The sequence below is a fragment of the Somniosus microcephalus genome, chromosome 4 (genome assembly GCF_052327205.1).
Source record: "Somniosus microcephalus isolate GS21.2 chromosome 4, FLI_Smic_1.0, whole genome shotgun sequence".
Classification (NCBI taxonomy): domain Eukaryota; kingdom Metazoa; phylum Chordata; class Chondrichthyes; order Squaliformes; family Somniosidae; genus Somniosus; species Somniosus microcephalus.
In genome coordinates, this window is record NC_140990.1 from 59231970 (window position 1) to 59254820 (window position 22851).

General features: G+C 46.4%; 1 protein-coding gene across 1 annotated transcript; it reads left to right on the plus strand.

Moving 5' to 3' along the window:
* Nucleotides 1-3817: 3817 nt before the first annotated feature.
* LOC147119001 (uncharacterized) lies at nt 3818-20844 on the plus strand. Its single transcript, XM_085984006.1, is given in 5 exon segments — nt 3818-3874; nt 5031-5513; nt 13589-14149; nt 20023-20206; nt 20209-20844. Coding segments are annotated over 5 exon segments (1767 nt in total). The 3' UTR covers nt 20691-20844.
* The last annotated feature ends 2007 nt before the right edge of the window (nt 20845-22851 follow it).

Sequence of the window (22851 nt, forward strand, 5' to 3'; positions counted from 1 at the left end):
AACCGACCAGGGGGCAAGCAACCTTAGATTTGGTCCTGTGTAATGAGACAGGATTAATTAAAAATGTCCTAGTAAAGGATCCCATTGGAATGAGTGACCATAACATGGCTGAATTCCATAATCAATTAGAGGGTGAGAAGGTTGGATCTCAAACAAGCGTGCGGAGCTTGAATAAAGGAGACTATGAAGGTATGAGAGCGGAATTGATTAGAGTGGACTGGGAAAATAGATTAAAGGGTAAGACGGTACATGATCAGTGGTGTACATTTAAGGAGTTATTTTACAACTTCCAAAAAATATATATTCCACTGAGGAAAAAAGGGTGTAAAAGAAAAGATAGCCATCCGTGGCTAAGTAAAGTAATTAAGGATAGTATCCGACTAAAAACAAGGGCATATAAGGTAGCCAAATCTAGTGGGAGGATAGAAGATTGGGAAGTCTTTAAAAGACAGCAAAAAATAACTAAAAGATTGATTAAGAAAGGGAAGATAGATTATGAAAGTAAATTAGCAAAAAATATAAAAACAGATAGCAAAAGTTTCTATAGTTATATAAAAAGAAAAAGGGTGGCTAAAGTAAATGTTGGTCCCTTAGAGGATGAGACCGGGAAATTAATGGTGGGAAACATGGAGATGGCAAAAACGCTGAACAAATATTTTGTATCAGTCTTTACGGTAGAGGACACGAAGAATATCCCAACACTGGACAAACAGGGGGCTCGAGGGGGGAGGAGCTAAATATGATTAAAATCACTAAGGAAGTGGTACTTGGTAAAATAATGGGACTCAAGGCGGATAAATCCCCTGGACCTGATGGCTTACATCCTAGGGTCTTGAGGGAAGTGGCATTAGGGATTGTGGATGCATTGGTAATAATTTTCCAAAACTCCCTGGACTCAGCAAAGGTCCCGGCAGATTGGAAAACTGCTAATGTAACACTCTTATTTAAAAAGGGTAGTAGGCAGAAGGCTGGAAACTATAGACCTGTTACCCTAACATCTGTGGTTGGTAAAATGTTAGAGTCCATTATTAAGGAGACAGCAACGGGACATTTGGATAAACATAATTTAATAGGACAAACTCAGCATGGTTTCATGAAGGGGAAGTCATGTTTGGCAAATTTGCTTGAGTTCTTTGAGGAAGTAACATACAGGGTGGATAAAGGGGAACCAGTGGACGTAGTGTATTTAGACTTCCAAAAGGCATTTGACAAGGTGCCACACAAAAGATTATTGCTCAAGATAAAAAATCACGGGATTGGGGGTAATATTCTGGCATGGGTGGAGGATTGGCTCTCTAACAGAAAGCAGAGATTTGGGATAAATGGTTCGTTCTCAGACTGGCAATCAGTAACTAGTGGTGTTTCGCAGGGGTCAGTGCTGTGTCCCCAACTCTTTACAATCTATATTAACAATTTGGAGGAGGGGACCGAGTGTAACATATCAAAGTTTGCAGATGATACAATGATGGGAGGGAAAGTAGTGAGTGAGGAGGACATTAAAAACCTGCAAAGGGACATAGACAGGCTAAGTAAGTGGGCAGAGATTTGGCAGATGGAATACAATACTGGAAAGTGTGAGGTTATGCACTTTGGCAGGAAAAATCATAGAGCAAGTTATTATCTTTATGGCAAGGAACTGGAAAGTACTGTAGTACAAAGGGATCTGGGGGTCCTGGTGCATGAAACTCAAAAAGTTAGTATGCAGGTGCAGCAAGTGATCAAGAAGGCCAATGGAATGTTGGCTTTTATTGCTAGGGGGATAGAATATTAAAACAGGGAGGTATTGCTGCAGTTGTACAAGGTATTGGTGAGACCGCACCTGGAATACTGCATACAGTTTTGGTGTCCATACTTAAGAAAAGACATACTTGCTCTCGAGTCAGTACAAAGAAGGTTCACTCGGTTAATCCCGGGGATGAGGGGGTGGTCATATGAGGAGAGGTTGAGTAGATTGGGACTCTACTCATTGGAGTTCAGAAGAATGAGAGGCGATCTCATTGAAACATATAAGATTGTGAAGGGGCTTAATCGGGTGGATGCGGTGAGGATGTTCCCAATGATGAGTGAAGCTAGAACTAGGGGGCATAGTCTTAGAATAAGGGGCTGCTCTTTCAAAACTGAGATGAGGAGAAACTTCTTCACTATGAGAGTGGTAGGTTTGTGGAATTTGCTGCCCCAGAAAGCTGTGGAAGCTACATCATTAAATAAATTTTAAGCAGAAATAGACAGTTTCCTAGAAGTAAAGGGAATTAAGGGTTATGGGGAGCGGGCAGGAAATTGGACATGAGTCTAGGTTCGGAATGGTTATGGCCCTGTGGGTAGTGGAGTGGGCCCAGGGGCCGTGTAGCCTGGTTCTGCTCCTACTTCTTGTGTTCTAATTCTGTGTTAGATTTCAGGAGGTAGTTTTATTCCTGTTCCTGGCTGGGGTGGAGATTGCCTTTACAGAAGGTAAGTGCTGTAGAAAATACAGGGACAGAGTGATCTCCTGGACGAGTTTCGATTGCCTAGATGGGTCGGAGAGGAATTTCCCAGATTTTTTTCTCCCAAACTGGCCATTGGGTTTTTTATCTGGTTTTTCGCCTCTCCCAGGAGATCACATGGGTTCGGGTGGGATGGAGAGGGGTAGTAGATTTGAGGTTAGGATCAGATGAGCCATGATCTTATTGAATGGTGGAGCAGGCTCGAGGGGCCGATTGGCCTACTCCTGCTCCTATTTCTTATGTTCTTATGTTCTTAAAACTAGAATGCTAAATACTAAACAGTAGAATACTAAAAAACTAACAGTACGATATATTAAAGTACAACATTGAATACATTAAATACAACATTAAAATACCAGTTGGGGAGGAGCTCGTAAAATAGCAGCCATACAGGTCAGCGCTGATGTCATAAACAGGGTGCCAATGTAAGTTAGCGAGCACATGGGTGATGGGCAAACAGGACTTGGTGCGAGTTAGGACATGGGCAGCCAAGTTTTGAATGACCTTGTTTACATAGGGTGGAATGTGGGAGGCCAGCCAGGAGTTCATTGGAATAGTCAAGTCTAGAGGTAGCAAAGACATGGATGAGGGATTCAGCAGCAGATGAGCTGAGGCAAGGGTGGAGACGGGCGATGTTACGGAGGTGGAAGTAGGCGGTCTTTGTTATGCTGCGGATGTGTGGTCAGAAGCACATTTCATAGAAACATAGAAGATAGGAGCAGGAGTAGGCCATTCAGCCCCTCGAGCCTGCTCCGCCATTCATGAGATCATGGCTGATCATCCAAATTCAGTACCCTGTCCCTGCCTTCTCCCCATACCCTTTGATCCCTTTAGCCTTAAGAAATATATCTAACACCTTCTTGAATATATTTAATGAATTGGCCTCAACTGCCTTCTGTGACAGAGAATTCCACAGGTTCACCACACTCTGGGTGAAGAAATTCCTCCTCATTTCTGTCCTAAATGGCTTACCCCTTATCCTTAGACTGTGACCCCTGGTTCTGGACCTCCTGACCATCGGGAACATCCTTCCTGCATCTAGTCTGTCCAGTCCTGTTAGAATTTTATAAGTTTCAATGAGATCCCCTCTCATTCTTCTAAACTCCAGCAAGTATAAGGGTTGCACGATGGCTGAGGGACCAGGCTCTTTTTAAAATTAATTTTGTTTATTGCCCCTCCAGCCTCAATCTCGATGGGATGATAAAAAATGTTCTTTGCACCAATTGGGGCTTTCAATGGTGGGGAGTTCACACAGAATCTGCCATGCGGCAGAATGTACCCTATCTATGACTACAGGAGCCCACTGTGCAGGCGCAGGACCGGGCAGTGCTCTGAGCATGCGCACTGCGAGTGGTCTCGATGGTTTGAAGTGGAAGAGACGCTTCCGGCAGGTGGTAGGAGATTGTGGGCTCGGGGATGAATTGGACCTGTGGCTGGGCTGGGAAGCTTCAGGAACACCCGGTGCAGGTCCCGAATAAGAGCCCACAGGCCCCGTGTTTGCCCCACGGTTACAGGCCCGGCCGCCCGGGTCAGCGGGGTCACTGGCCGCCATCTTGGACAGGGCGGGGTCATGGCGCATGCGTGGCCATCTAGGTACAGGAACAAAGAGTGGGCGGGGCTTCAAGGTCCCAGTGACCAGGAGAGACAATCATTGACTCATTGATTTTAATCTCACTCTGCACACAGCGGGTGGAGAACTGAACCCAACCAGAGCAAAGGGAGGGGGAAAACTGGGAGTGGAGGAAAGAAATGTTGGAGATGGTGCGATGGGTTTGGATTAGCACAGGGAGGAGGGAGAGTGTGTGGGACGGGGATTTACAGCTTTCGGGGAACAAGAGAGGAAAGAATGTTCCATAGAAACTAGAATTGTCTGTTCTGAATTTCTATCTTGTATTTACAGTGATGACTTTTGTAAACTCCTTTTACAGGGTATTCAAAGGGAAGGCTTTGCAGATGGGAAACTCAAACCAAACATCATGTCAACATCTGACAGTCACTCAATTCATCAGGACCTGAATATCATCGGTCTTTGAATGTGGAAGGAAAAATGTTTGTCTGTTCTTTCTGTGGGAAAAGATTTCAAACATCAGTGTGACTGGAAAAGCACCGAAACACCCACACCCGAGTGAGAGTGTTCCAGTGCACTGACTGTGGAAAGAGCTTTAACCAGTTACACAGCCTGAAAAAACATCGCACGGTTCACAGCGGGGAGAAACTGTACACGTGTTCTGTGTGTGGACGAGGCTTCAACTGATCATCCAACCTGGAGAGACACAAGGATACCCGCACCATGGAGAAACCATGGAAATGTGGGGAGTGTGGAAAGGGATTCAATTACCCATCCAAGCTGGAAACTCATCGACGCAGTCACACAGGGGAGAGACCGTTCACCTGCTCCGTGTGTGGGAAAGGATTCAATTTCCCGTCTGAGCTGAAAAATCATCAACGCTGTCACACCGGGGAGAGGCCATTCACCTGCTCCATGTGTGAGAAGGGATTCACTCACCCGTAATATCTCCAGACACATCCGCGAGTTCACACTGATGAGAGACCATTCAGCTGCACTCACTGTGGGAAGAGATTCAAGCAGTCATCCAACCTCATTCTACACCAGCGAGTTCACACTGGGGAGAGGTCGTTCACCTGCTCCGTGTGTGGGAACAGATTCAGTTATCTCACCTGCTGACACACCAGCGAGATCACACTGGGGCGAGGTCTTTCACCTGTTCCGTGTGTGGGAACAGATTCACTCCGTTATCTCACCTGCTGACACACCAGCGAGTTCACACTGGAGATAGACCATTCTCCTGCTCCGTGTGTGAGAAGGTATTCACTCACTCGTCCAGTCTCCGGACACATCAGCGTGGTCATACTGGGGAGAGGCCGTTCACCTGCTCTGTGTGTGGGAAGGAATTCAGTCGATCATCCAACCTGCTGACACACCAGCGAGTTCACACTGGGGAGTGGCCATTCACCTGTTCCATGTGTGGGAATGGATTCACCCAGTCATTCACCCTTCTGAGACACCAACGAGTTCACAAGTGACTGCAGAGGTTGGATTCTGCTGTTGTTGCTGCTGTTAATCACATCCAGGACTGAACCATGTTCATTCTGACAGTTGGGGTTTGTTTTTGCTGGTATTAATAACCCCTATAACTGGGCTGGAGTTTAATATTCTGGATATAAGTTGATTGACTTGTCGGGGCTGCAGTGTTCATTTAAGAATCGCTGTCTGATCTTTCCCCTTAATTTCTGATGAGAGTCCCTGAAATATTTTACAATAAAATTATGGACTTTTACTTCAATCGTATATTAATCTTTGGTACAAAATCTACAATTCAATGCCTGAAAGGTTCCACTGATTAACATCTCCAATTAGAAAGTGCTGATTAATCCTCGCTGACAATTCTTACTGACTTGCACATTACACACAGTGGCACCTCCATTATCCACCAGAAAGAAGGGGAATGGGAATTGGTGGAGAATCGAGAGTCCCCAAATGTTGCCCCTCCCGCCTGGTACAGCAATCCCCTCAGCACGGGAATGGAGACAAGTCCAGTTATAGTGACGGGATGAGTTAAAGGTATTTACTCAGACGGGCGGAAGGTGGGAAGTGGTGTTCCACGGGGATCGGTGCTGGGACCACTGTTGTTCATCATTTACATGAATGATTTGGACTTGGGAATCAGAAGTACAATTTCAAAATTTGCTGATGGCACTAAATTGGGGGATGTAGTTAATACTGAGGAAGACTGCGATAACATCCTTGTAGAATTATTCAGTTGTGTTCGGTAAATAGCAGCATCTTTTAATTTGCTTTGACTGATCACATAACTATACTTACGTGAAAAACAGAAATCATTAACAGCTCCCAATTTCAGAATTGTCAAATTCAAACTCAACTTCTTCCAAGTACAATCTAACATTTCAAAAATTGTAATGAATGTAGGTGAGATATTAGGACTGTTGTCTAACACAATCCAAACACAGTGACACACAGACAGATGGGCAGGTGTAGCTTCACAGCGAATCCTTTCACGCCTCATTAAAAAGTGGCAGACTGGCAATCCATTGTTCACTAATGGAGTTGTGATCTTTGTAAATTAAGAAAGGAAATGCAAGGAAATGTGTCAAGGAATTGATTAACAGAGTGAGGCATCATCTCCCCTTGATTTCTATTTCTGACACCAGGCAACAGAAAAAGGTCATTACAACATGACATAAACAGACTCTTCAGGTGTGAGACATCAGACTTCAGAACAACACGTCTGCCAGCTCTGGCCACAAACCTCAGTACAGTCAACCTTTCAGCAGCTGCAGCCCTGATTAAATAACTTGTAGTTTAACATGTCTAGTAGAGATTTTGTATTTCTAGTCAAAATAGAACAAAATGTATTTGTGACACACACTTCCCTGAACTCCAACCCTCTGATTTCTGTTTTTTCGCCATCTTTCCATCCATTCTGCTGCCTGGCCCTTCACTCCACACGGCCTGACCTGGATCATCTTGTCGATCTTACAAACTGTTTATGGATAACAAGCTGGTTACAAAACAGGAAACAGAGAGTAGGGGTTAGGAGTAGCTACTCAGACTGGCAAAAGGTGGGAAGTAGTGTTGCACAGGGATTGGTGCTGGGATCACTGTTGGTCACCATTTACATAAAAGATTTGGATTCGGGAATCGGAAGTATAATTTCAAACTTTGTCGATGACAACAAATTGTGAGATAAAGTTAATACTGAGGAAGACTGTGACAAAATGCAAGAAGACATTAACAAACTTGCAGAATGGGAGTGTAATTGGCAAATGAATTTCAGTATAGATCCATGTGAGGTGTGTTTTGGTAGGAAGAATAAGGAGGCCACAAACTACTTAGAAAGTAAGAATCTAAATGGGGTAGAGGAGCAAAGGGATCTCGGGGTCCAGATACACAAATCACTAAAAGTAGCGACGCAGGTTAATGAGGCCATAACAGGAGCAAACAATGGACTGGGAATCATTTCTAGAGGGATAGAATTGAAAAGCAGAAAAGTTATGTGAAACTTGTATAGGACATTGGTTGGACCACACTTGGTGTACAGTGAACAGTTCTGGTCTCCATATTATAAAAAGGATATAAAGGCACTGGAGAAGGTGGAAAAAGACTTTTGAAGGATGATCCTAGAACTGAGAGGATATACTTATCAAGAAAGGCTGAACAGGCTGGGGCTCTTTTCTCCAGAATAAAGAGAAGGCCGATGGGTGACCTGATCGAGGTCTTTAAGATTATGAAAAGGTTATAGAGGGTGGACCTGGAGAAAATGTTTCCACCTGTGGGGGAGTCCAAAACTACAGGTCATAATTATAACACAGTCTCTAATAAATCCAATGGGGAATTCAGGGGAAACTTCTTTACCCAAAGAGAGGTCAGAATGTGGAACGTGCTACCACAAGGAGTAGTTGAGGTGAATCGCACAGATACATTCATGGGGAAGGTAGATAAGCCCATGAGGGAGAAAGGAATAGAAGGATATGCTAATAGGGTTAGATGAAGAGTGGTGGGAGGAGACTCGTGTGGAGCAGAAACACCAGCATTGACCAGTTGGGCCGAATGGCCTGTTCCTGTACTGTAGACTCTGTAATTCTGTGTAACTCTGTGTAACTATGTCTTCTGACTCCTGACATAGCTGGAAAAGCTTTTACTATTATTACCACAATTGTACACCATCTTCCAAAGATCTCTTAGCTTCTCTAATGGCTGCTTCTGACTCCCTCAATTGTGGGTGATATTTGTCCCTATTCTCCTGTAAACTGAACTCACCTTGTTACAAACTGGGTTCAATGTAAGACAGTTCAGGGAGTCAGGAATCATTCACCCCTAGACGTACGCTGACCGGTAAAACCCCAGACGGTTCCTCAGTAAGGAGTCTTCTGGTTCCTCGGCATATATTTGTCAGGATACTGAAACCCAGCTTTCTTACCGTCCACTCCTGGAGGCCCCACACCCTCAGCCTACAACCTTCGGCAGGGTCAGTGGTGGAGTTCCACAGCGGGAGTGATCCCAGAGTAACTGTTGGGATCGCACCCCAGTGAATGTTCCAGGTCGTGTATTTTTAGTTATCCTGGTGTCTAACACACACACATCAATAAAACAGGGAATTCCTGGGAACACGCTGCAGGTCCTTCTTTATCTGGAGATCAAATGTCTGTTGTATAATTGTACCAGCAGTTAACAGGCTCATGTGAACTCCTCCGTCTGCTATTTTAATGCAGACTTTAACCAATTTATATTAAACAGGTTTATTTTAAATGAGTTAATGCCTGCCTTAAAATGGTAGACTCAGGACTGTCACACAAACACGTTAAATCTTCATAGAATAATTACTAGTCACTTTTAGACTGGAAACTTAAACCTGCTGTTTCATTTTCAGTCAGGAACAGATCGCAGTTTTACACCAATCTCTGATTTGACAGCACGTTTCCAGCATTCACCGTTGTTCTTCCTGACTTTAAACACAGTTGTAAAGGAGCCTTCTGTACCATGCCTAGGAGCTCTGAACCATGGAAGAGAGCGGCTGGGACACATTTCTTACAGGCCTCAAGATTACCTGCACGGGGACTTTGCTGTCAGTGAAGAGAGACGAGAAAGACCAAAGTGCCATTTGCCCCTCTCAGTGTGGCCCTGAAGGACTGTGTCCAGGCTGGAGTTCTATTCCCTCTGTACGATCCTCCCCCAGATTGTCCTTTCTGAGCTCCAGCCAGGTGATGCTAAACACTCAGGGGGGAAAGACAAAAATCTACAGGAATGTGTTTAACACATAAACTGATTTATTTGATATCTATCCAGAATACTAAACTCCAGCCCAGTTATAGGGTTATTAACATCAGCAGAAACAAACCCCAACTGTAATAATGAACATGGTTCAGTCCTGGGTGTGATTAACAGCAGCAATAACAGCAGAATCCAACCCCTGCAGTCACTTGTGAACTCGCTGGTGTCTCAGCTGGTGGGATGACTGAATGAATCCCTTCCCACTCACAGAGCAGGTGAACGGCCTCTCCTCAGTGTGAATTCGCTGGTGTCTCAGCAAGTGGAATGAACGAGTGAATCCCTTCCCACACACGGACCAGGTGAACGGCCTCTCCCCAGTGTGAACTCGCTGGTGTCTCAGCAGGGTGGATGACTGAGTGAACCCCTTCCCACACACGGAGCAGGAGAACGGCCTCTCCCCAATGTGAACTCGCTGGTGTTTCAGCAGGTGGGATGAACAAATGAATCCCTTCCCACACAGGGAGCAGGTGAACTGCCTCTCCCCAGTGTGAACATGCTGGTGTCTCAGAAGGTCAGATGACTGAGTGAATCCCTTCCCACACACGGAGCAGGTGAATGGCCTCTCCCCAGTGTGAACTCGCTGGTGTCTCAGCAGATGCTTTTTTCTTTTAAATCTCTTCTCACAGTCAGAACATTTAAAAGGTCTCTTATCAGTGTGAACTCGCTGGTGTCTCAGCAGGTGGGATGACTGAGTGAATCCCTTCCCACAGACGGAGCAGGTGAATGCCCTCTCCCCGGTGTGCACTCTCTGGTGTCTCAGCAGGGTGGATGAGTGAGTGAATCCCTTCCCACACATGGAGCAGGTGAACTCACTAGTGTCTCAGCAGAACCTTATTTCTATTAAATCTCTTCTCACAGTCAGAACATTTAAAAGGTCTCTCCCCAGTGTGAACAAGCTGGTGTGTCAGCAGGTGGGATGAATTAGTGAATCCCTTCCCACACATGGAGCAGGTGAACTGCCTCTCTCTGGTGTGAGTGCGCTGGTGTACAGCGAGTTCAGATGATCGCCTGAACCCAGTCCTGCAGTAAGAGCACCTGAACAGTCTCTCGTCAGTGTGAACGCGATAAGGGGTAGGCCATTTAGGACAGAAATGAGGAGGAATTTCTTCACCCAGAGAGTGAAGGCTCGAGGGGCCGAATGGCCTACTCCTGCTCCTATCTTCTATGTTTTCTATGAGACCTGGGCGTCCTTGTGCACCAGTCACTGAAAGTAAGCATGCAGGTGCAGCAGGCGGTTAAGAAGGCAAATGGTATGTTGGCCTTCGTAGCGAGAGGGTTTGAGTACAGGAACAAGGATGTCTTGCTGCAGTTGTACAGGGCCTTGGTGAGACCACACCTTGAGTATTGTGTGCAGTTTTGGTCACCTTATCTGAGGAAGGATGTTCTTGCCATGGAGGGAGTGCAGCGAAGATTCACCAGGCTGATACCTGGGATGGCAGGAATGACGTATGAGGAGAGATTGGGTCAATTGGGCTTGTATTCGCTGGAGTTTAGAAGAATGAGAGGGGATCTCATCGAAACTTATAAAATTCTAACAGGACTAGACAAGACTAGAGACTGGAAGGATGTTCCCAATGGTCGGGGAGTCCAGAACCAGGGGTTACAGTCTAAGGATAAGGGGTAAACCATTTAGGACAGAAATAAGGAGGAATTTCTTCACCCAGAGAGAGTGGTGAACCTGTGGAATTCTCTACCACAGAAGGCAGTAGAGGCCAATTCATTAAATATATTCAAGAAGGAGTTAGATATATTTCTTAAGGCTAAAGGGATCAAGGGATATGGAGAGAAGGCAGGGACAGGGTACTGAAATTGGATGATCAACCATGAACGCATTGAATGGTGGAGCAGGCTCGAGGGGCCAAATGCTCCTATCTTCTATGTTTCTATGTTGATGGTGTGTCAGTTCCCGGGTACTTTTATAGCACTTCCCACAGTCAGAGCATTTAAAAGGTCTCTCAACAGTGTGAACTTGCCAGTGTTGCAGCAGATTGGATGAATTAGTGAATCCTTTCCCACACTCAGAGCAGGTGAACATTCTCTCCCCAGTGTGAACTCGCTGGTGTGTCAGCAGGTGGGATGAACATGTGAATCCTTTCCCACACTCAGAGCAGTTGAACGACCTCTCCCCAGTGTGAACTCGCTGGTGTATCAGCAGGGTGGATGACTGAGTGAATCCCTTCCCACACTCAGAGCAGGTGATCGGCCTCTCCCCGGTGTGACTGCGCTTGTGTCTCAACAGGCCAGATGATTGGCTGAATCCTTGTCCACACACAGAACACGTGTATGGTTTCTCCCCGCTGTGAATGGTGCTTTTTGCTTCCGTGATCAAAGGGTGATGATACTCAGGTCCTGATGAATCGAGTGACTCTGTCAGATCTTGAAGTGATGTTTGGTTTGAGTTCCCCGTCTGCAAATCCTATTCTTCTAATAGCCTGTAAAATGAGTTTAAAACAGGAAAAATGGAGCGTGAGAGAGAACCCACAAAAACACAAAGGCAGGCTGTGAAATTGAGCTCAATGAATCTGGTCATTTGTGGGGCCGGCAGTAGAAAAATGTCAGCATGAAAGGTGCCAAATAAAAGCGGAGACACTCAATGCTTTAAAGGGGAGACTGGAGAGGCACTTGGGGGAAATAAACTTGCAGGGCTACGGAGATAGAGCAGGGGAATGGGACTGGCTGAATTGCTCTACAGAGAGCTGGCACAGACTCAATGGGCTGAATGGCCTCTTTCTGTGCCGTTATGACTCTATGGGATTGTCACAAAAATCCAACTGGTTCACTAATGTCCTTCAGTGGCCTCTATGGGAGGAGAGAGAGGTGGGCGGGGGTGAAGGTGAGGGACTTTATTCATCTGCAACTCGACCAGAACTTTGACAGAACCTCCCAAACCCACGACTCTACCACCTTGAAGGACAAGGTGCATGGGAACAGCATCACTTCCAAGTTCACCTCCAAGTCACACACCATCCTGACTTGGACATATATCGTCATTCCTACGTCGTCGCTGGGTGAAAATCCTGGAATTCCTTATCTGGCAGCACTGTGGGAGCACCTTCACCACACGGACTGCAGCGGTTCATGAAGAAGGATCACCATCACCTTCTCACTGGGGATTTTGATAATAAATGCTGGCCTTGCTTGCGATGCCCACACCCCATGAATGAATTCAAAAAATCTGCATATGTAAAATGGATTAAAAGCCTGTACAGAAATACTTGTTCATAAAACAATACTCTTTTACATTGTAGGGACAGTGTCTGTTCAGCAACCTAATCTCCCCCAGAATCCACCTCCCCTGACAGTCCCACATTGGAAATTGTTGGGTCCTCCTGGGCTCAGAAGTTAAACCCAGCAGCTTCTCCACCATCTCCACTACAGCTCAAACTGAAGCAACAAAAAGACCTACACAGGCGGCCAGGGACCGACTTCCACATCCAGCGCCTGCCCTGATACAAGCCGACTCTGGATTGGCGGCTCAGCTGTGTCTATCCAGTTGTGGTTTCTCCTGGCTGGTCACTTCTGCGCATGCTCAGCTCACACTGCCTGGGTGATTGACGGGAGCTCCGGACCAATAGGAAGAGCAGGGCAGGGCTGGAGGACCGAGCGGGCAGCGGGTCCTCCAACCAATCACCGTGTGTGAGGGGCGGGGCTTGACCTTTAAACCTGAACAACAGAAGGTGAGCTGAGCATGCGCGGACCTTGGCAGCAGCCGCAGACACATCAGGTGAGAGAGCTCAGGGAGTGGGTTCATGAACCCCGGGGGGACGCGGGCTGCTCACACCCTGAGCTCAGGGAGCGGGTTCATGAACCCCGGGGGGACGCGGGCTGCACACACCCCGAGCTCAGGGAGCGGGTTCATGAACCCCGGGGGGACGCGGGCTGCTCACACCCCGAGTGCGGCCCCAGGCTCCATTATTAAAACACTCAACATTATCCGCCTCCCCACAACTACCCGCCAAAAAATCCAAATTTCTATCCTGACATTTTACAGGGTATTAGAAGGGGGGGATTTACAGACGAGAAACTCAAACCAAACATCATGTCAAGATCTGACAGAGTCACTCCATTTTTCAGATTTCAAACATCAGTGTGACTGGAAAAGCACTGAGACACCCACACCCGAGTGAGAGTGTTCCAGTGCACTGACTGTGGAAAGAGCTTTAACCAATTACACAGCCTGAAAAATCATCGCACCTTTCACAGCGGGGAGAAACCGTACATGTGTTCTGTGTGTGGACGAGGCTTCAACTGATCGTCCAACCTGGAGAGACACAAGGACACCCGCACCATGGAGAAACCATGGAAATGTGAAGACTGTGGGAAGGGATTCCATTACCCACACCAGCTGGAAATTCATCGACGCAGTCACACCGGGGAGAGGCCATTAACCTGCTCCGTATGTGGGAAAGGATTCACTCAGTCATCCCACTTGCTGACACACCAGCGAGTTCACACTGGGGAGAGGCCGTTCATCTGTCCCGTTTGTGGGAAGGGATTCACTCACTCATCCTCGCTCCGAACACACCAGCTCATTCACACTGGGGAGAAACCTTTTAAATGCTCTGACTGTGGGGACAGCTTTAAAAGTTCTGCAGAGCTGGGGAGACACCAGCGAGTTCACACTGGGGAGAAGCCGTTCACCTGCTCCGTGTGTGGGAAGGGATTCACTCAGTCATCCAACCTTTTGACACACCACCGAGTTCACACTGGGGAGAGGCCATTCACTTGCTCCGTATGTGAGAAGGGATTCACTCTGGTAGGCAACCTGCTGAGACATCAACGAGTTCACACTGGGGAGAGGCCGTTCATCTGCTCAGTGTGTGGGAAGGGATTCACTCAGCACTCCAGCCTGCTGACACACCAGCGAGTTCACAAGTGACGGCAGGGGTTGGATTCTGCTGTTGTTGCTGCTGTTAATCACATCCAGGACTGAACCATATTCATTCTGACGGTTGTTTCTGCTGATGTCAGTAATTCCTGTAACTGAGCTGGAGTTTAATATTCTGGATATATATGTCAAATAAATCAGCTTTGTTTTAAATACATTGTTGTAGATTTTTGTCTTTCCCACCTGAGTGTTTAGCATCACCTGGCTGGAGCTCAGAAAGGACAATCTGGGGGGAGGATCGTGCGGCGGGAACAGAACTTCAGCCTGGACACAGTCCTTCAGGGCCACACTGAGAGGGCAAATGGCACTTTGGTCTCTATCGTCTTCTCGGGTGAATTTCTCAAGTGTCCAGAATCATTTTCTGCAACAATATGTCCTAGAACCAACAAGGGGGCAGGCCATATTAGATTTAGTAATGAGCCAGATTTAGTGAACAGCCTCATGGTGCGTGAACATTTATCTAACAATGATCATAACATGATCGAGTTTCACGTTATGATTGAAAAGGAGAAACGCAAAACAGCTACTAAGATTCTAGTGTTAGATAAGGACAATTTCAATGGGATGAGACAGAGACTGTCCACAGTAAACTGGGAAAATCTGTTAATGGGTAAAATGACAGAAGATGACTGGGAGGTGTTCAAAAACATAGAAACATAGAAGATAGGAGCAGGAGTAGGCCATTCGGCCCCTCGAGCCTGCTCTGCCATTCAATGAGATCATGGCTGATCATCCAAATTCAGTACCCTGTCCCTGCCTTCTCTCCATATCCCTTGATCCCTTTACCTTAAGAAATATATTCAACTCCTTCTTGAATATATTTAATGAATTGGCCTCTACTGCCTTCTGTGGTAGAGAATTCCACAGGTTCACCACTCTCTGGGTGAAGAAATTCCTCCTCATCTCTGTCCTAAATGGCTTACCCCTTATCCTTAGACTGTGACCCCTGGTTCTGGACTCCCCGACCATCGGGAACATCCTTCCTGCATCTAGTCTGTCTAGTCCTGTTAGAATTTTATAAGTTTCGATGAGATCCCCTCTCATTCTTCTAAACTCCAACGAGTACAAGCCCAATTGACCCAATCTCTCCTCATACGTCATTCCTGCCATCCCAGGTATCAGCCTGGTGAATCTTCGCTGCACTCCTTCCATGGCAAGAACATCCTTCCTCAAATAAGGCGACCAAAACTGCACACAATACTCAAGATGTGGTTTCACCAAGGCCCTGTACAACTGCAGCAAGACATCCTTGTTCCTGTACTCAAACCCTCTCGCTACGAAGGCCAACATACCATTTGCCTTCTTAACCGCCGGCTGCAACTGCATGCTTACTTTCAGCGACTGGTGCACAAGGACGCCCAGGGCTCGTTGCACTTCCCCTTCTCCCAATCTATTGCCATTCAGATAATAATCTGCCTTCCTGTTTTTGACACCAAAGTGGATAACCTCGCATATATCCACATTATATTGCATCTGCCATGCCTCTGCCCAATCACCCAACCTGTCCAAATCATCCTGGAGTTTCTCGGCATCCTCCTCACAGCACACACGCCCACCCAGCTTTGTGTCATCTGGAAACTTGGAGATATTACATCTAGTTCCCTCGTCCAGATCATTAATATATATTGTGAACAGCTGGGGTCCAAGGACCGATCCTTGCGGTACCCCACTAGTCACTGCCTGCCACTCAGAAAAAGAGCCGTTTATTCCAACTCTTTGCTTTCTGTCTGCCAACCAGTTCTCTATCCAAGTCAATACCTTGCCCCCAATCCCATGTGCCTTAATTTTACACGCTAATCTTTTATGCAGGACCTTATCAAAAGCCTTTTGAAAATCCAAATACACATCCACTTGTTCTCCCTTATCTATTTTAGCAGTTACATCCTCAAAAAATTCCAGTAGACTAGTCAAGCACGATTTACCTTTTGTAAATCCATGTTGACTTTGTCCGATCCGGTCACTTTTTTCCAAGTGCTCTGCTATTACATCCTTTATAATGGACTCTAGCATTTTCCCCACTACCGATGTCAGGCTTACTGGTCTGTAATTCCCCGCTTTCTCTCTACCACCCTTTTTGAACAGTGGGGTAATATTAGCTACCCGCCAATCCATGGATACTGTTCCAGGGTCTATCAAATTTTGGAAGGTGACCAGCAATGCATCTACTATTTCTAGGGCCACTTTCTTAAGTACCCTACGATGTAGATGATCAGGCCCTGGAGATTTATCGGCCCTCAATCCCACCAATTTCCCGAATACCATTTCCCTACAAATACTGATTTCTATCTGTTCCTCTCTTTCATTAGACCCTATGTTCCCCGACATCTTTGGGAGGTTATTTGTGTCCCCCTTTGTGAAGACAGAACCAAAGTATGTATTTAATTGGTCTGCCATTTCTTTGTTCCCCATTATAAATTCCCTGATTCTGACTGCAAGGGACCTATGCTTAACTTCACCAACCTTTTTCTCTTCACATATCTGTAAAAGCTTTTACAGTCAGTTTTTATGTTCCTTGCACCTTACTCTCATATTCTATTTTCCCCCTCTTAATTAATCCCTTTGTCCTCCTTTGTTGAATCCTTAGCTGCTCCCAATCCTCAGGTTTACTGCTTTTTCTGGCCAATTTATATGTCCTCTCCTTGGATCTTATGCTATCCCTAATTTCCCTTGTTAGCCACGGTTGAGTCAACTTTTTTGTTTTATTTTTATGCCAAACTGGGATGAACAAATTCTGCAGTTCATCCATGCGATCTTTGAATGGTTGCCATTGCCCATCCACCGTCAACCCTTTGAGTGGCATTCCCCCATCAATCCTACCCAACTCGCACATCATACCATCGCAGTCTCCTTTATTTAAATTCAGGACCCTAGTCTCTGAGTCAACTATTTCACTCTCCATCTTAATGAAGAATTCTATCATGTTATGATCGCTCTGACCCAAGGGGCCTCGCACAACAAGATTGCTAATTAATCCTTTCTCATTACATAATACCCAGTCTAAGATGGCCTGATCTCTAATTGGTTCCACGACATATTGGTCCAGGAAACCATCCTGTATACACTCCAGGAATTCCTCCTCCACAGTATTGTTACTAATTTGGTTAACCCAATCTATATGTAGATTAAAGTCACCCATGATAACTGCTGTGCTCTTATTGCACGCTTCTCTAATTTCCCGTTTAATGCCATCCCCGACCTCTGCATTACTGTTTGGAGGTCTATATACCACTCCCACTAACGTTTTCTGCCCCTTGGTATTTCTCAGTTCTACCCATACAGATTCCGCATCATCAGAGCTAATATCCTTCCTTTCAATTGTGTTAATCCCCTCTTTAACCAGCAATGCTACCCCACCTCCTTTTCCTTTTTGCCTGTCGATCCTGAATATTGAATACCCCTGGATGTTGTGTTCCCAGCCCTGGTCACCCTGGAGCCATGTTTCCGTAATCCTAATCATATCATATCTGTTTACCTCTATTTGCACAGCTAATTCATCCACCTTATTACAAATGCTCCTCGCATTAAGACACAAAGCCTTCAGGCTTGTTTTCTTAACGCTCTTAGATCTTTTAGAATTATTATTTACTGTGGCCATGTTTGATTTAAACCCTTGCTTTCTCTGACTGCCACTTTTGTTTTTCGCCTTCCTATCTTTTGCTTTTATCCTTGTTTCCTTTTCCTCTGTCTCCCCGCAAAGGTTCCCAACTCCCTGCCATTTTAGTTTAAACCCTCCCCCAGAGCTTTAGCAAACACTCCCCCTAGGACCTCAGTCCCGGCACTGCCCAGGTGCAAACTGTCCATTTTGTACTGGTCCCACCTACCCTAGAACCGGTTCCAATGTCCCAGGAATTTGAATCCCTCCCCTTGGACCATTCCTCTAGCCACGTATTCATCAGAAACATCTTTCTATTTCTACTCTGACTTGCATGTGGCACTGGTAGCAATCCTGAGATTACTACCTTTGAGGTCCTATTTTTTAAATTTACCTCCTAACTCCCTATATTCAGCTTTTAGGACCTCATCCCAGTTTTTACCTATATCATTGGTACCTATATACACCACGACAACTGGCTGTTCACCCTCCCCTTCCAAAATGTTCTGCAACCGCTCTGAGACATCCTTGACCCTTGCAGCAGGGAGGCAACACACCATCCTGCAGTCTTGTTTGCGGCCGCAGAAACGCCTATCTATTCCCCTTACAATAGAATCCCCTATTACTATAGCTTTCCCCCTCTTTTTACTCCCGTCCTGTGCAGCAGAACCAACCCTGGTGCCAAAGGTTGGCTGCTGTTGCCTTCCCCTGGTAAGCCATCCCCCCTATCAGTATCCAAAGCGGTATATCTGTTTGAGAGGGGGATGGCCACAGGGGACCCCTGCACTACCTGCCTGCGCCTACTACTCTGCATGTTGGTGACCCATTCCCTTTCTGCCTGTTCCACCTTTATCTGCGGTGTGACCAACTGCTTAAACGTGATATCCACGATGTCCTCAGCATCGTGAATGGTCCAGTATGTATCCATTCGCAGGTCCAGCGCCGCAATGCGGTCTGTCAGTAGCTGCAGCTGGACACACTTCCTGCACACATGGTTGTCAGGGACAGAAGAAGTGTCTCTGAGTTCCCACATAGCGCAGGAGCATACCACTGCACCAGGCTGTCCTGCCATGACTTACCCTTTAATTAATTCAAATTAAATTAAACAAATCAATCCCACCAATTTCACTACAGTTAAATGATATATTTAAGGGCCCTGTTTTACAAACAGTTCCCGTTACACCACAGAGAGCTTAGAAAATATAAACCACAGAGTTAAAGTTTAAAAAGAGAGAAATACTTACCAACCAATCACTTACCTGCTTTCTGGTGATGTCACACTTCGATTACTTTTTACTTCTCTCCCTCTGAGATTGGTAAGCCTACCCGCGCCTCGGGCTCACCTTTTATAGCTCGCCGCCACCAAGAGTCCCGCCGCTGCCGCTCTGAGGCCTACCCGCGTCTCGGGCTCACCTTTTATAGCTCACCGCTGCCGAGATTCCCGCCGCTGCCGCTCTGAGGCCTACCCGTGCCTCGGGTTCACCTTTTATAGTTCACCACCGCCGAGATTCCAGCCGCTGCCGCTCTGAGGCCTACCTGCGCCTCAGGCTCACCTTTTATACTGCTGCCGCCGCCGAGATTCCCGCCGCTGCCGAGACAATCATTGGCTCATTGATTTTATTCTCTCTCTGCACACAGTGGGTGTAGAACTGAACCCAACCAGAGTAGAGGGAGGGGGGAAAACTGGGAGTGGAGGAAAGAAATGTTGTAGATGGTGCGATGGGTTTGGATTTCAGCACAGGGAGGAGGGAGAGTGTGTGGGACGGGGATTTACAGCTTTGGGGGAACAAGAGAGGAAAGAATGTTCCATAGAAACTAGAATTGTCTGTTCGGAATTTCTATCCTATACTTACAGTGATGACTTTTGTAAACTCCTTTTACAGGGTGTTAGAAGGGGAGGATTTACAGATGGGAAACTCAAACCAAACATCATGTCAAGATCTGACAGAGTCACTTCATTCATCAGGACCCGAATATCATCACCCTCTGAATGTGGAAGGAGAAATGTTTGTCTGTTCTGTCTGTGGGAAAAGATTTCAAACATCAGTGTGACTGGAAAAGCACTGAGACCCACACCCGAGTGAGAGTGTTCCAGTGCACTGACTGTGGAAAGAGCTTTAACCTGTTACACAGCCTGAAAAAACATCGCACCATTCACAGCGAGGAGCAACTGTACACATGTTCTGTGTGTGGACGAGGCTTCAACCGATCGTCCAACCTGGACAGACACATGGACACCCGCACCACGGAGAAACCGTGGAAATGTGGGGACTATGGGAAGGGATTCAATTACCCATCTGAGCTGGAAACTCATCGATGCAGTCACACTGGGGAGAGACCATTCACCTGCTCCGAGTGTGGGAAGGGATTCAGTCAGTCATCCAACCTTCTGACACACCAGCGAATTCACACTGGGGAGAGGTCATTCACCTGTTCGTGTGTGAGAAGGCTTTCACTCACTTGTCCACCTTGCTGACACACCAGCAAGTTCACACCGATGATAGACCTTTTGAATTTACTAACTGTGGGAAGAGCTTTAAAAGCACAAAGCAGCTGGTGACCCATCAACGCACTCACACTGGGGTGAGGCCTTTCACTTGCTCCGAGTGTGGGAAGGGATTCACTTGTTTGTCCACCCTGCTGACACACCAGCAAGTTCACACTGGGGTGAGGCCATTCACCTGCTCCCTGTGTGGGAAGGGATTCAATCAGTCATCCCAAATCATTGTACACCAGCGTGTTCACACTGGGGAGAGACCTTTCACCTGCACTGTGTGTGGTAAGGGATTCATTGATTCATCCAACCTGCTGACACACCAGCGAGTTCACACTGGGGAGAGGCCGTTCACCTGCTCCGTGTGTGGGAAGGGATTCACTCATTCACCCCACTTGTTGAGACACCAGCGAGTTCACAAGTGACTACAGTGGTTGGATTCCACTGTTATTGCTGCTGTTAATTACATCCAGGGCTGAACCATGTTCACTCTGACAGCTGGAGTTTGTTTCTGCTGATGTTAATAATCCCTATAACTAGGCTGTAGTTTAATATTCTGTATAACTGTTGAATAAATCTACTTTGTTTCCAGCACACAGTGTGTTGAGACCTTGATTTCTCCAAGATAAGAGGAGACTAATTGATGTCCTGTTATTGACAGCTGCATTTTTTGGTGCCTTTTCTCTTTTCTAACTCAAGATTATTTCAGTTCTCATACCTTCGGTTACTCTCATGGACAAGTCCCAGCTCCCCATACATTCCAGAGTGCCTCTCCTAGCCTTGGTATCCATAGAAACATAGAAACATAGAAGGTAGTGGCAGGAGTAGGCCATTCGGCCCCTCGAGCCTGCTCCGCCATTCAATGCGATCATGGCTGATCATCCAAATTCAGTACCCGGTCCCTGCTTTCTCCCCATACCCCTTGATCCCTTTAGCCTTAAGAAATATATCCAACATCTTCTTGAATATATTTAATGTATTGGCCTCTATTGCCTTCTGTGGTAGAGAATTCTGCAGATTCACCACTCTGGGTGAAGAAATTCCTCCTCATTTCTGTCCTAAATGGCTTACCCCTTATCCTTAGACTGTGACCCCTGGTTCTGGACTCCCCGACCATCGGGAACATCCTTCCAGCATCCAGGGAAGGTATCGGTAACACGCCCGGGATCACTAAATACAAATCCAGTCTGTTAATCACTTTCAGCTACTGGACTTAGCGTGTGACCCACAGCATCTCTCACCTTCGATGTGTGAATGGAGAATCACGCCTGCAAACCTCATCTTGAATTTAAATCCACTCAGCAAATGTATTTAACAAATTACGAACAAGTAAACACATCACGGCCCAAGAATCCAGCTCTATATTCACAGGAGAAAGTCTGGTATCTAATCCTCGAGTGGACAAAATAAGGAAAGATCCCAAATGGAAGAAGCCCTTGAATTCTTTATTAATACCTTTCAAATCCTGATCGGTTCCTTCCTTATTCTAGAATTCCCCATCCCTGTGGGAATCGATATTGGGCAATAACTGCTAATTGGAAATTTCTAACTAGAGTTTGAAGCTGACCAGTTCCTTCCCTCAGAGAATCTCCAAGGAGACTCTTTGATTTAAACACAGCTCTCCCCTCTTTTATATCCAGGATTAGAGTTACTGGGAATTTAAAAGGGCTCGTCAGTCCTCTACAGATTGAACCAATCACGCAGCTCTGGGTCAGTTTGAATTATTCCTTTCTCCAGCCTGTAACTGATGAAACTTGTAACACTGAGGCTGAAATTCACTTCTGTGCTCCAGGGGTGCAGGGAGTGCTGGGCACAGAGCGAGCAGAAAACAGGCTTCAGAGAGGGCACTCTGGGTGAAACTTACCCTGGGTTTTCCAATTAACTTGCACAGGGGATTCCAGCCCTGGGAATGTATAAGGCGATTCCAACCCCGGGAATGTATAAGGTGATTCTAACCCTGGGACTGTACATGGGGATTCTAACCCTGGGACTGTACATGGGGACTCTAACCCTGTGACGGTACATGGGGATTCTATCCCTGGGACTGTACATGGGGATTCTAACCCTGGGGCTGTACATGGGGATTCCAAACCTGGGACTGTACATGGGGATTCTAACCCTGGGACTGTACATGGGGATTCTAACCCTGGGGCTGTACATGGGGATTCTAACCCTGGGACTGTACATGGGGATTCTAACCCTGGGACTGTACATGGGGAGTCTAACCCTGTGATTGTACATGGGGATTCTAACCCTGGGACTGTACATGGGGATTCTAACCCTGGGAACGTACATGGGGATTCTAACCCTGTGACGGTACATGGGGATTCTAACCCTGGGAACGTACATGGGGATTCTAACCCTGGGACTGTACATGGGGATTCTAACCCTGGGACTGTACATGGGGATTCTAACCCTGGGACTGTACACGGGGATTACAGCCCAGAGACTGTACATGATGATTCCAACACTGGGACTGTATATAGGGATTCCAACCCTGGGACTGTACATGGTGATTCTAACCCTGGGACTGTACATGATGATTCCAACCCTGGGACTGTACATGGTGATTCTAACCCTGGAACT